The sequence below is a fragment of the Theobroma cacao genome, chromosome 3, assembly GCF_053813885.1.
Source record: "Theobroma cacao isolate CCN51 chromosome 3, ASM5381388v1, whole genome shotgun sequence".
NCBI classification, from domain to species: domain Eukaryota; kingdom Viridiplantae; phylum Streptophyta; class Magnoliopsida; order Malvales; family Malvaceae; genus Theobroma; species Theobroma cacao.
The window spans coordinates 3,511,955-3,525,933 of NC_142641.1; the positions used below are offsets into that span (position 1 = coordinate 3,511,955).

At 35.7% G+C, this 13,979-nt stretch overlaps 3 protein-coding genes across 3 annotated transcripts; all 3 read right to left on the bottom strand.

Annotated features, from left to right (window-relative positions):
- Positions 1–69: 69 nt before the first annotated feature.
- LOC18604207 (UDP-Glycosyltransferase superfamily protein) lies at positions 70–5,823 on the bottom strand. Its single transcript, XM_018118610.2, has 5 exons — positions 5,412–5,823; positions 4,470–5,336; positions 3,181–3,289; positions 1,787–1,922; positions 70–677 (listed from the first exon to the last, which is right to left on the bottom strand). Exons 1-5 carry the CDS (start codon positions 5,504–5,506, stop codon positions 550–552), a joined length of 1,335 nt encoding a protein of 444 aa, XP_017974099.2. The 5' UTR covers positions 5,507–5,823; the 3' UTR covers positions 70–549.
- Positions 5,824–7,307: 1,484 nt separating this feature from the next.
- Positions 7,308–9,955, bottom strand: LOC18604208 (Octicosapeptide/Phox/Bem1p family protein). The gene is made up of 2 exons (XM_007036568.3): positions 8,718–9,955; positions 7,308–8,360 (listed from the first exon to the last, which is right to left on the bottom strand). The coding sequence occupies exons 1-2, from the start codon at positions 9,953–9,955 to the stop codon at positions 7,457–7,459; spliced, it is 2,142 nt and encodes a 713-aa protein (XP_007036630.3). The 3' UTR covers positions 7,308–7,456.
- A 1,627-nt stretch (positions 9,956–11,582) lies between these two features.
- LOC18604209 (agamous-like MADS-box protein AGL62) lies at positions 11,583–12,293 on the bottom strand. The gene has a single exon (XM_007036569.3). The coding sequence runs from the start codon at positions 12,291–12,293 to the stop codon at positions 11,679–11,681; it is 615 nt and encodes a 204-aa protein (XP_007036631.2). The 3' UTR covers positions 11,583–11,678.
- Between the last annotated feature and the right edge of the window lie 1,686 nt (positions 12,294–13,979).

Here is a 13,979-nt window from a genome sequence, read left to right on the forward strand (position 1 = left end):
AAACAAAACTACATGAAGTAGTTGTCAATGTTCCCAAGTATAAAATCAACGTAGCTAAGTGCAACCAAATTACAGATATCAAACAGAATCTCATTTTATTTGCATACAAAGAAATGAGGTACCAACCCTGATGGAGTCAAACCACTTGCCCTCGGTGAAATAGTTGGAGTGGCTTGGACTCAAATCTGTTCGAGTTTTAGCTCTCTTAACATCTCTTTTCACATTGTAGCAAAGAATCAAAACAAAATTGTGTTAACTATCCAGTCAGTTCTAGCTATCCAGTCAGTTCTTTCTTCCTGATCTAACTACTAATGATGAATGGAAATCCACCATAAGGACAACTCATATATGGGGTAAGGCTTAAAAGAGAGAGTAATCCTATGATCCTCACAAAACACTCCTGCAGAATTCTGTGGACTTGGTTTTAAATTACAGTTAAGCCATTTGAGAAAAATATTGGTTGATATCCATGAACAAAAAATATTGTCCCACAAGAACAACGAACAGCAGGGGTTCTTGAGCAGGAAAAATTATTAGTCATCAACTTCATTACTGTTTCTCCTTCACCGCTGATAAGTTAACTAGCGAAAGGATGTGTTTTGCAATCTCTGCAGAAGCATCGAGCTTTGCAGCTTTAAGAGCCCTCTCAGACATCTCGGTCAGCAGGTTCTCATCCCCTGTCACAATGGCCAGACATGAAATGGAAAATAAAAAAAAAAATTCAAGCATGTGCCTTTTTAAGGGCAAAACAGGGTATATTATGTATTAACTCTTCTGTAATAAAAAGACAAAATCAGCGTGATGATATAAAATGCACGCAACAAGTTTATGAATTTCTATTGCATGTACACAGAAACAGGAGTGATGCCATTCATACCCAATATAACTGATCTTGTGACTGTATAAAAGGACCAGCTCAGTATCACAAATTTTATCAGTTAAATGAAAAGGGTTTAGGGTAAACAAGTAAACAAAAACTACTACATAATATAGAGAAGTAAAGGATATAAATGCTTCAAGAGAATTAATGTCTTTAAAATGTTTTCAACTTAGATAGTGGAAATGGCAGGACAGTACAATGGCCTGCAAAATAGAATTCATTACTTGAGCGACTCACTCTTCTCTTCTACTATTTAATTTCTCCTTGCAAACTATTCATTTTAAGCTAACTAATCTTCTGAAACAGATGTAATGTTGTGGAATCCAAAAGATTTCACCATAGATCCATCTCACTGATGAATTACAGCAGAAGATTTCCTGAGGAACTTCACATGAAAAATTCTAGTTATTTCAAACAATTGATAGTCCACAATGCTTTAGGTTTATACTTTTTTTGTTCAATCAAATGTGAAAAACACTAGCTTTAATTAGTTAACTCTACTCAACTAAACAAACTTTCAATCCCGGACTTCTTTGGGGTTGGTTATGTGAATCCATTTTCTCCATTCTGCCTGATTTAAGCCACAATCTGAGTGATGTTTAGGTACCAAAATTTATCACCTAGAATAGAAATTTTAGTCAAAAGTACAACACTTTGCATGTTTAGACTTCCTAATTTCTAATGCATCTCCATCATATAATTCTTTCTAGAATGTCAAGAATTGATCATCTACATATATGTAAAAAGGACTTTGAGTGTTTCAATCATAACACTTACATGACATGAAATATCTCCTAAACATCAGGTAATTAGGAAAATTCAGTATTCAAAATTACCATCCTCATGACATTTGATTATCAGATTCCCGATTTCTAATCATAAATACAAGCAATGGCTGTAATATACCTAATATTTCTGATATAGCGGTCCCAAGGGTGGTTGAATCAAGTTCATCCTCAGTTATAACCATTGAACCTGCTACGTCTGCCATTAGAGAAGCATTTCTGAATTGATGTCCTTCTGCAACATTTGGTGATGGAATCTACAGCATCAAAGAGACAAATAAGGAGTAGAGAACTAGGCAAACAAATAAAAACTAGGCAGAAGGTAGTATTATGGCTAAGCTCACAAGCAGAATGACTTAATTAATTGTAAACCAATCTTTTGGCACAAAATCAAGCAATAATGTCACAACAAAAAAGAAAAAAAAAACATCAACGTAATGTGAAACATTGCCTCAGCCTACATGAGGTTTTGATGCTTATATTAGAAGGATCCCAACAAATAGCAATGTTACTACCGGACAAGCTAGAGGACACAACTAACACACATCAATCCACAAATATGCAGTAGAGATTTTGATTTGGAACTCACACAGGATATCTTTGCATGTGTTACCAATTAGGAAAATTAATCCAAAATCAACATCCATCATGCATGATATCTATTGATAGATTATGCACAGTTTGTTGGTGACTATACAAGGCACAAGCAGTGGCCCCAAAGAGCTAGTTTTATTGACCATTTATTTTCTCACATTCCGTATTAGGCATAATCTAATCACTCTCAAGACTAAGAACCAGTTAAAATATTCGGATCTTAGACAGGGATGTGTATCATCAACAATTTTATTTAAACCTCTGGATTATGAAAAATTTTTCAAAGTTGTGATTTCAGAACCTTGAAAAAGAAAACATCCCATATCTTCTAAAGGCACAAGAGTACTGGTTTAGATATTATTAAGGAAAAAATAGTTGCACTTATCATCAATGCCTCATAAGATCATCACTACTACATAATATTATCATGGTTTCCATGACCTTTGATTTCCTTAAAACAAAATTCAGAGATATCTTATAGCATCATGGTTGAGTAAATTTCCACAAGGATATATCTTCTTATTTAGTTACCATCATCTCACTTTCCTCACGTAAATGTTTAAGGCAGTCATCACTGCAACAGGAAGCAGAAAATATTTGCCAAGTCTTTTATCATTTGGAATAATCATTCTTCAGGCTACAACATGTATTCTGCGATAACTTTCATTCATTCAAATATTATTAGAGGATGACAAAATATTCAAGAGTATCCTCTACCAAATATTTGGTATAATATGTTATCTGAAGAGATAATCATCTGTCTAGAGATGTCAAATAGCAGTTAAACCATCCTAGCAGGCATGCTAGATAAGTAGAATAGGTCTAGTTAGCTCATTCATGGTTTTGACATTATTAGAAACTGATGTTAAAGAAACAAGTAAAAAAAAAAGAAGATAAAAAGGGTGATGGTCTCCAATCTACCAATATAGAAGGCTTCCCAGTAGCCAAGATCTCAGAACAAGTCATTGCACCAGCTCGAGAAATGATGAGGTCGGCTGCTGCATATGCCAATTCCATTGAATGCAAGAACCTTCATAATTTCAGAGATACATCAGATTTGAGGAAACTAAGAATTAGCACTTTGGTAAGCACAGTATTATATAAAAATCTGAGCGTCTTTGACTAACCACAACCCAGACAAGATTAGCAACAATAAGCTCATCACATTTCGAGCCAGACTTCTAGAACAATGTCAGGTATTTGAAAGCAGGGGTTTGGGATAGAACTGCCAATTGAGATGATGGATGCCAGTAATACAATTATAGAACTGTTATCTGGATCAAACTAACAATGAGGAACAGAAGCCCGATAAGTAAATAGACAGTGTGCAACAACATTTGACATTTTTGAAAAAAAAAAATTAATTCAATTGGATGGGTTCAACCACTCTACAAGAGAAATTTGCCTTTTGATGAGGACATCATATGTTAACAAGAGCTTATTAATTCTTTTGAATTCCGGTAACATATTGGAGAGCCTATAGAGAGGATAATGAGGTATACTCCGCATCAGCACAACCAGGTGCAAGTTGACTCTCAAGACAATATAAAGTTATCATTACATGGAAAAAAATGATAGCAGATCAAAAGTTATATTCCAGCAGCTGAGCAGGCTTACGATCAACTGAGAAGCATCACAACCTTACAAGGGCAAATAAAATAAACATGCACCTTGACCTGGATATACAGACATGGAATCTAATGCATGATTTACTAAATGCCCAAGGCTGTTACATATTTGTCTTCTCTTCAATGTGAAGATATGAATGTGTGTCTACCAAACTTACATATCTTTGTGACTCATAAAGTAGCACATATTTCTCCTCATTGTCTTCTCAACATCATCCTTGTAGCCAATTTTCCTTGATTATTAGCAATAACAAGGTTATAATAAATGCAGTCCTTAAAGAATTCAAAACTTCTGTGTGCTGTAAAGGCATCATTTCTTCAAAAATGTTACACATTATTCTTCCCTTTTAGTGTACGACATGTTTAAATTATGAAATAACCAGCAAAGGAGGCAGAAGAGAATGAAGTCATATAATCATTTCTGCTTTAAACAGCGCAAACAAACACAGTACTAGTAGGGATACTAGTCTCACGTCTTAAATTAATCAAACAAAAAATATTAATCATTTGACATAACTAAGCAAGAGACAAATATGGAACAACTATGTTAAATCCTACAGTCACAAACACAGGGCAACTTACGGTGTCAAAAGCAGCTGCCGATGGTTCCTAACCAAGCTCTCCATTTCATTAAACGACTCGACCCCTGTTTGCCATATAATGAACCAATTCTTATGTTCCAACAGCAACTGAGAGTACACATTCAACAAAGCAATGTTAACAGCATTAGCTCCTAAGGACCCTCCAAGAACCAAAATCACTTTGACCTCCTCTGAAGAGCCCTCCATTTTCGCCAATTCGGGAAAAAAATGCAACCTTGACACTGCCTTTGAAGCCAAACCTTTCAAAGACAACCTCACAGGATTTCCACAGACAACACACTTTTCTTTTCTTGGGAAACACTCAACCGTTGAATTGAACGCAACAAACACCAAATCAGCAAAGAAAGAAAGAACCCAATTTGCGATACCCGGAACAGAGTTCTGTTCTTGGATCACAAGCTTGGTCCTTTGTAGCAAAGCAGCTAAACAGACAGGAAAAGAAACATACCCACCAGTTCCAATGACTATATGAGGTTCAAATTTTGACAAAAGGGTGTAGCTTTTGATAATGGATTTGATCAGACGGTAAGGGAGGAAGAGGTTCTGGGGAGACGAGAAAGGCCTAGCTAATTGGACGGCTGGGATAGATTTGAACTCAAAATGAGCTGACGGAATAGCTGTGCTTTCCATGCTGTCGGGGCAGCCTAAGAAGAGCACTTTGCAGGTTGGGTTGACGAGTTTGAGCTCATCTGCTATAGCTACAGCCGGGTAGATGTGTCCTCCAGTGCCACCGGCTGCAAATGCCACGTGGACTCTCTCCGGGGCCTTGCTGGCGGTGCTGCTGCTGCTAGCGGTTTGATCATTTCTGGATTGATTTATGGAAAGGCAGAAGCTGATGCTAAAAGACCTGCCAAAAAGAGAGAATTTTCAGAGAGTTTAGCTAAGGGAAATTTGTAGGTATGCATAAAAGAGTTTAGTTTACCTGGGTTTTGAAGGTAGAGATGAGGAGGAGGGATATAATGGTAAATAAGGAGGTTTAGGAGGGGTAGAGAGGAGAAAGTGGGTCTTGGTAGCCATTTTCAAGGCATTTGTTTTTCAGCTGCTCAGGTTTCAAATTGCTTTGAGAGATGGAAACTTTTACTTCTTCGCATTCTTTTCTCCTTTTTTGGATTTTTGTTTTTGAAGAAATGAGAGAGTTTTGAAGGGCAGTTGACAGGCTTCAAACAGCTGCGGAAGAAGGGAAGTTAGCAGCCTGTTCCCTGGTCGGTTGGGCGGCTTTTATGTTCCTTTTGAAAGCTGCTGATTTGGACACCCTTTGCTGTACTTGCTCTTTCGTTTCTATTTTTTACAGAAGGAAAATTTTCAAGGAAAGACGGAGGGCTCAAATATAGGAATAGGTTTAAGAATTTCAACTTAAAATGTATCAGAAGGTCCATAAGTTTTTCAATTATTGGATCAAAGGTTTCTGTGCATGAGATAATAAGAAGTTGATAACAGAATATTGTAAATAAAATGAATATAAAATGATAAATAGCTCTCTTCAACCAATTTGAGTTAAGACTTTTAAGTGCATAAGTTTGCTTTTTATGACCAAACAGTTTTCTGGTTTAGTCTTAATCATTAAGCACTTGAAATTAAAAAAACAGAGGACAATTCCTTTGTGGAAAATAATATGGCTGAATTATTGGAACAAGGAAAGCCAAAAAATCATGACCAAATAGAACAAACAGAAGTGCACGATCCACATTGAATGAATCATAAATCTGCTAACCATGTCCTGCCTTCATGACAGTAACAGAAGGGAAAGTGGCTGATCCACATTGCAAAAAATAGACATTCCAGCTGCAAGTAGTAGATATTACTACCATGGTAGTATTTGTTTGCCTGGCCAGTATTTTTCAACTCATTTATATGATCCCATTTCAAGCGGTACATATTTCTGGTGAAATCTTTTGTTCTCAGAATTAGACTCTACTTAGGAAAAAACAAAAACTAAGGCAAAACGTGACAAAAACTTTGCATCAGAAGACTAAAAGTTCTCAGGTATGCCCCTAAATAAAATATACTAAAACAACCGGCTCAACAGGATCTTACACCAAAGTTTGTTTTCTAGTGTTGCAAAGCAATACTGATAGATTCCCTAGAATGCACGTTGAATATGCAGAAGTCAACACTTAATATGCTGGTAATATGACAAAAGACTGTTCCTGCACATTCTCTCATCGCCATGGGCACTATAAAGAAACTGATGTCAGCCTGTTAGATTTGCAAGCCAGTAGCAACGTCATTGTCAATGAGCTGTTGAGTGATGATCAAACAGTTTCTGCTTTTTCCATATGATCTCTAGGGTACAAGTTATTGCTGCGTTTTAGTTGGGCACAAGACTGTCATCTCACTGGATTTCTCAGTTTTGCACAACAGTACAATGGCAAGTCCCCTTCTCTCTGGCCTCTGAATGTGCTCTCCACATCTAATTCACATGGGCTTGCAACTAGCACAAGCTCTGATTCTCAAATCCTTGTAAGAGAAATGGAGTAAACATTTGCGTGCCTAGAAATATACATCCAATTTTAAACTCACACCTGAAAGCAACTAGGGCTCTCTATCATCTGAAATATTGCATTGCAGCACTTTGGACTGGAAGTCTGTAATTGCATGGATTTTATTCTGACATTTATGCTTGCTTGATTTTTTCTTTCTATACAACTGGTAGAACCTCTAAGTTTCAAATTCCATATAAAAGGAATGCATATGAGGTAAGCAATTGACTCAAAGCCCCTTCAAAATAATTGAACAATCAAGGCAAATCAGGACTTCTTAATTATTATGTTACACCATACTATAACATTTTATTCTACAGGAGACAGGTAGCCAGATGAAAAAGAAGAAGAACGATAGTCAATATCTTATTGTGAATTACATACTAAAGCATTAATTGTGCTATAACAATTATTGAAAGAGAAAAATCAAGGTACAACCACCATATTAAGTCCATTCAAAATTGTCTGTTTTATCTGCCCTATCACCTTATAGTGGCTGTGAGATTCTAATTTGCTGATTGCTACCGTCTGTGGGCTGCTGCAGTGAAGCATCTGCCAATGCAGCTGCTGCAGCAGCTTGAGTCATGGTTTGATACTGCGGAGGCAGTGAAGGAGCTTGATGCTGAGCATAGTACATTTGATCTTGTGAAGGATTTGGATACTCATAACCATAATTGGTAGTAGCAGCAGGTGTAACAGCAACTGATTGTGGTAGATGCTGCATTTGGGAGAAGCCAACATATGGTTGCTGAACTTGAACCAGTTGAGGAGTTGATGGCACAGCTGTTCTGTACACAGTTGCTGCCATTTCAGGTTTAGCAAGGGCAGCTGTATTTGTAGGGTACATGGGAGGCGTGGCCTCTTTGTAAGCAGTGGTGGCAGCAACTATTGAAGGAGCTGGAGGTGTCAATGGGAGGCTTGGGGCCACAATGCTAGCATCAGTTACGTTGGATTTCAGAGTCATGACACCGGTGCTAGATTGCATGGACATGTATGGTTGTGGTTGTGTTACTTGTGTAACAGGCATTACATACACTGCAGGGTACTGCTGATCGGCTGGATGATGAAGCTGATGCTGCTGCGATGGTGTAGCATACACTGGATAGTAAGATGACATTGACACTGGAGCAGGAGATGCAGTAGGGTGGGGGATGTAGTGCATGCTGGTTTGCATGAATTGTTGCTGTGCTTGTTGCTGCTGTTGATCCAATTGTGGAGCTAAAGCATAGGCATCTTGAACCTGATGAATTTGGATTTGGGAGTTTGGAATGGAAGTATCAGCCTTTGTATTGGGGCTAACAGCAGCTTTGCTATCTCTGGATGCAATATGAGCTTGATCTTGATAATACATGGGTTTTGACAGAGAATTTGCCGAGGCAATGCTGCTATCACTGCATATTTTGGTTCAAAACAAAGGCAAGAATAAGGAAAGACCATCTTCAGGACTAGATTATTCTTTCTAGAAGTTGAAAATCAAGAAAATGAATAATAGCCCTATAACATGCTTGAAAATAATACCAAATAAAATCGATTATGAGCACATATTTCTTCTCAGTTTGGACTAAAAGCAGTCAGCTTACTAATCTTCAGAGAAGAAATGTAACAATCTACTTAGATTAAGGCATTTTTGTAAATGAAAGTAAAATTTGCTAATTTCTGTGATGATACTGACTTCAATGAAACAAAAGGAGCAAAGAAAATAAAAGTTAAAATCCAGGGAAAAGAAATTATAGCAATTAGGAAAACACCTTGCAACTGAATCAGGGGAAGGCAAATTATAAGCGCCACAAGCTTTCTGTTGTACTGGCTGCAATGGTAATGGAGGTTTGCGAAAACCAATAGGCACCCCTTGATCGGATCTCTCATCATCAGACAAAATCCGATTCAAGTTGTCACTAGAACCCCCTGCAGAAGTGATCATAGCAGTCGCAACAGCCACAGGGTGCGGGGGCAGAGCAGACACAGCAGCCCCGTAACCATCATCTTGCTTATGAATAGTAGTAGCAAAACTTATCTCAGCAAACTGCTCTTCTATGCCAACCCTCTGGTCCTGCACTTTAGCAACTCCATCCTGATCAACTCGAACCCGAATAGGTGGTAAGTTAGATATTGAAGGTGAAGAAGAAGGTGAACCAAAAGATGAAGTTTTCTCCACCATAGGCGAATCATGCAATGAACATTGTACCTCATGATGAACTGCATTATTGCTTTTCACTTGCTTGGTCTGTTCCTCTGCTACTTCTTGTGCCTCCAACTCACCATCAAGATTCAACAAGGTTTCCATGGCAGCAGAATCAGAGTGCCCTCTAGGAATCAACCCCGAACCATTAAGAGCATCAACGAACCATGTTTCAGACTTGGCATCATTTAGCAGCGGACCCATGGAGGCTGCAGTGTCAGGCTTGTTAAAGAAAAGAAATAAACGGATTCGAGAGGAGGTTGCAGAAGAAGCTGATGATGCTGTTAGACGGTCATATTCTTCAATCATGTTCTCAAGATCCTCATCCGTGGCAACTGATACAAGAGAGTCAAGGTCTTCATTTGGGAGCTGGTACTTCAACGTAAACTGTCGGCCATTGAGAAGGGCGCGTGAGAGGCGGGTGCAAAAGGCTGAGAGGGAGCAATGGCGATCAACCGCAACAAGACGAGTCTCACCACCGACGTAGCAAAGGGTTTTGTCATGAGGACGGGGTATTATATGACCACCAAAGCTACACATTAGGCGGAGCCTTGCTCCAGGGACAGCTGGGAGAGGGTCATCATAGGAGTTCTCGGTGCGGGAGCGTGGGGAGGACTCAACGGAGTCAGGGTAGCTAAGATGCACGCTGGTGGCGGCGGCAGCGGTGGGGCCAGTGGGTAGAGGTGGTGGATCCATCGGAGGAGGCGTTTCTTGTTTCGGGGTGGAGGCTTGTTGTGAGGTGGACGGAGGATGCACAAGCACGAAGGGGCTAACCAGAGCCGGTGGTTTTATAGTTAATTGTTTCATTTCTTCTTAAAACCTTGATGACTAGGATTTGACACAAGAACTAGTGGTATTGTAGTATTATTTCAATGTTCAATCAAATTGCAAAACTTACAAGTAAAAATAGAAGTTTTGCTACTAGTATTAGCTTTAATTTTTACCAGTGCAAGGCAGAACTGGCATAGCTAGCTGTAGATTGGGTGGGCATGGGATGGAATCCTCGACAAGTTAGCCATGCATCTGGACTGTGATGGGAAATGGACTCAATCACATGCAGATTTATAGAATTTTGTGCGTTATCATAACAGCTGCTTTGATCCTTATTTTTCAATATTAATATTCAACTACCAAGTAAGAGAAACTAACTTCACAACAACGCCAAGTTATGAAAGATTTCACTACCAATAAGTTTGGTTTGCACTTTGCTTTCTTTCCTACAAATACGAGGAGGTTGTAATAACTATACGAAACCCGATAAGGCAACTGTGGGCCATTAGGGTATGTTTTTCATTTGATTAATTCTAATTTTTGGGTTTTTACTGGTTCTTGAGAAGGTAATATTGGAATGACATCAACTAAACACAACATAGATATAAGTATATTTTTGAATTTGTCATTTTTGGCCTTGATAGTTCCTTGGTGCTTCTTTTTGTTTGAAGCCAGTTAGGAGATCATAGTTTATGCCATAAAGAATAAAATATTGGGATGGAACTCTTGCTTCAAGTAATTTTTTTTATATCAAAGTCACATGTTGGGTTGTACAATTCTTAGTTAGTTTCAAAATAATAATATTTCCCATATCTCATAATCTAATGAAGGGAATGTAAAGTTCGATGATAGGGGATGAAGGCTTGTGACAAGATTCAAGTAATTACAGATTTAATTGGCCAAAGTCGAGATTTGATCATTTTAGTTTTGAGTTTTTTGATTATTTTAGGTTAAGATCTGTGTCCGGTTTGGATGGATGCCTTACCTTTGAATTCATTACAATTACACCAAATTAGATTGATACCTTTTTAAATTCATTATGATAAGTTTAAATTAATCAGATCTTAAGTAATTGTTTCAGATTCAAGTCAATTATTACCATTCTTCACTTTGTAAGTAAAAAGTAATTTGGTTTTCAATGTGAGTTTTTAACAACTTAAACTTGGATCGAGTCAAATTTCGAGTGAATCTGGTGAATTAATTAGGTTTCCATCAAGTTTTAATGCCACTAATTCATGCACATTATAATATCTTTATTACTATTTTATAATAATTACAAAGGAATGATTTTGGATTTTGTGTGGTTCAATATGAAATATAATCATTTATAGTAATACATTAGACGGGCATTTGATTTAAAATCAATTAAAAGAGACAAATAATTAAAAACAAAGGCAGTACTTTTGTGATATATATTTGCATTAATTATTTCTTGACTTTAATTGTTGGGTTTTTAAAATCATTAATTATATAATAAGTACATTACTAAAAATAAAGAGGAAATGAATTCACACAATCATTCACAAATTAAAGTAAAAAAGACAATACTGATGTCTTAAAAGAAAACATCAACTATAAAATCAAAATCTATAAAATTAAGATTTGAACTTAATACGAGAAACACATGTGTTATTTAAAAGAGTTAAATTCAAATCTCCTCCTTCTTTATAACTTATATGTCATAAAAATGCCTTTTAATGTCTAATAAAAGGATATTTATAGTAATAATTAAAACACTAAAGCATTGAAACATTATTCACTATGAACCTCCGAAACCATAACTATGATCAGCCTGGACAACAGTCTCCATAACATTAGCCATCATCAAAGCACTGGCCCTTAAAATCAGATTTTTCTTCAGCTTCTCCATAGCCTTCATGTAGGCCTCAAGCTCCTCAACCCTCATACCATCAATAGCCTCATCCCACCAAAACCCGCCATTGTTTTCAACATTCTTTGCCTGTTCTATCTCCTTTCCACGCTTCTTTTCCTTCTCCAGCTCCTTCAACGACTCTTCATACTGCTTGTCAATTTCTTCAAAACCTGGAAGATCTGTTAATGCTGCATAATCTTGATCATCAAAAGCTGGGTTTCCACTGAGATATTGATCCAGAACCGTGTCGATGTCGGGATGACCAAAACAGAAAGGCTTCTCTCTAGGACTCGGAGATAGCACGATAATGCCGATTTTTGCACCAGACAAGATGCAAAGCTCGCTCGCTTTCTTGAAGAGACCCTTCCGGCGCTTCGAAAAAGTCACATGCAAGTTGCTTTTCTTTTCTAGTTGCTTGATCTCAATCCTTTGCCGGCCTTTGGTTTTCCCTGCAGGTTTCTTCTTTCCCTCCTCGCCGTCTCCGCAACACTGGTTCGTCATTTTCTGCTGGTTAAGCATGGTGATGGGTGATCAATATTAACAAAGATCGATTAACCCCCCCCCCCAAAAAAGAAGATGAATGTGAACAAAGATGGGAGCAGATCAAAATTGTGGGGTTTCACTATTGGAGAAGAAGCTATAAATATGAGTTATTTTATAATGGAATAAACCTCTAGAGTTTCTCCATTGGCTAAAGATTTGCTTTCTGAATACGTCAAATTTTCAATTACCTAAATTACAGTAGCATTCTGAGTTTGATTTGGAAAGAAAACCTTCAGAAATCGTCAATGATGATATTGAATCTTATGCCTTTTAGCAAAGAAAAGCGTGTGTTGCATAATTGTGAATGGGTAAAAGTATAATAAATAAATTCAAGAAAGTTTTCAATAGAATTTTAGTCCAATTTTTTCTCTCCTTGATTTCTTAAATTAGTGTACTAATTAAGGTATGTGGTGATGACATTAAATTTCTAAAAATTTTTAAATAAATATTTATTCTTTTATTATGTTTAATATAGTCTTTATATTTTTATAATGAGTCAAACAAGCGTTTATGACTAATGGTGGACTATTAACACTTGTCAATTTATATCCACGTGAAACTAAGATGACGCTTACGTGAAGAGCAAAAAATTATCACATGATCATGTCATTATACCATATTAACATATCACATCATAATCTCTTATGATATATCAGCATGTTACTTCAACTTTAAGTGATATAGAATGATAAGTGACATTTTAATTAAAAATAATTAATTAACTATTAATCGCAAGAGTTTATACATAATAAAAGAATAAAGACTTTATTTGAATTTTTTTAAAAATAATTCAAAGATAATTTTTTAAATATTATACCTTTTAATTTAATGTTGATTTCATATGCCATTGTCAACTATGGAGGCATTTGGTACGAGGGATGTACATCCACATTTCTTATAATGTGCCTAATTAAATTATATTGTAGCATTTGTTTAGAAATAAGCTAACGTAATATAAGATAACAATGTAATCACATTATAGCCAATGGATGTAAATTGTAACGTGATTGTATTGAAAAATTATTGCAATCTCATATTACAATTTACTCTGCAATGTTATCAAACTTGATTTGACATTTTTACTTTTTTTCAATCATTAAAATTTTATAATTTATTTTTTATCACTTTTAAAAAAAATTTAAAAATTAGAAATATTTTTAAATTTTTGAAAAAAAATCTGTAAATTTTGAAAAACATAAAAATATTTTTTAATTCTTAGAAATTTTCAAAAAAATTAAAAATAATCAAAAATAATTTTTAATTATTAAAAAAATTCTAGAATGATAAAAAATAGAAATAATTTTTATTTTTAAGAAATTATAAAAGATTAGAAAATCCATAAAATAAAAATAATTTTTAAAAATAGAAGATATTCTTTTTTAAGGTTATAAGTTTTTAAAATTATAAAAATTATTTTCTCTCTCTAATTTTTAATAAAATTTTAAAAATAAAAAATATTTCTTTTTTACTTTCAATTTTTTTTCAACAAATCTCTTTTGGTTTTTTATTTTTTGGATTGTTTTCTAAAAAGATTTATGTCTATTTTTAATGTTTGTGGAATATTTCTAAAATAATAATAACAATATATTTTAAAATTTTCAAAATTATTAACAAATTAAAAGTTATTTTCTCATTAATATTAAC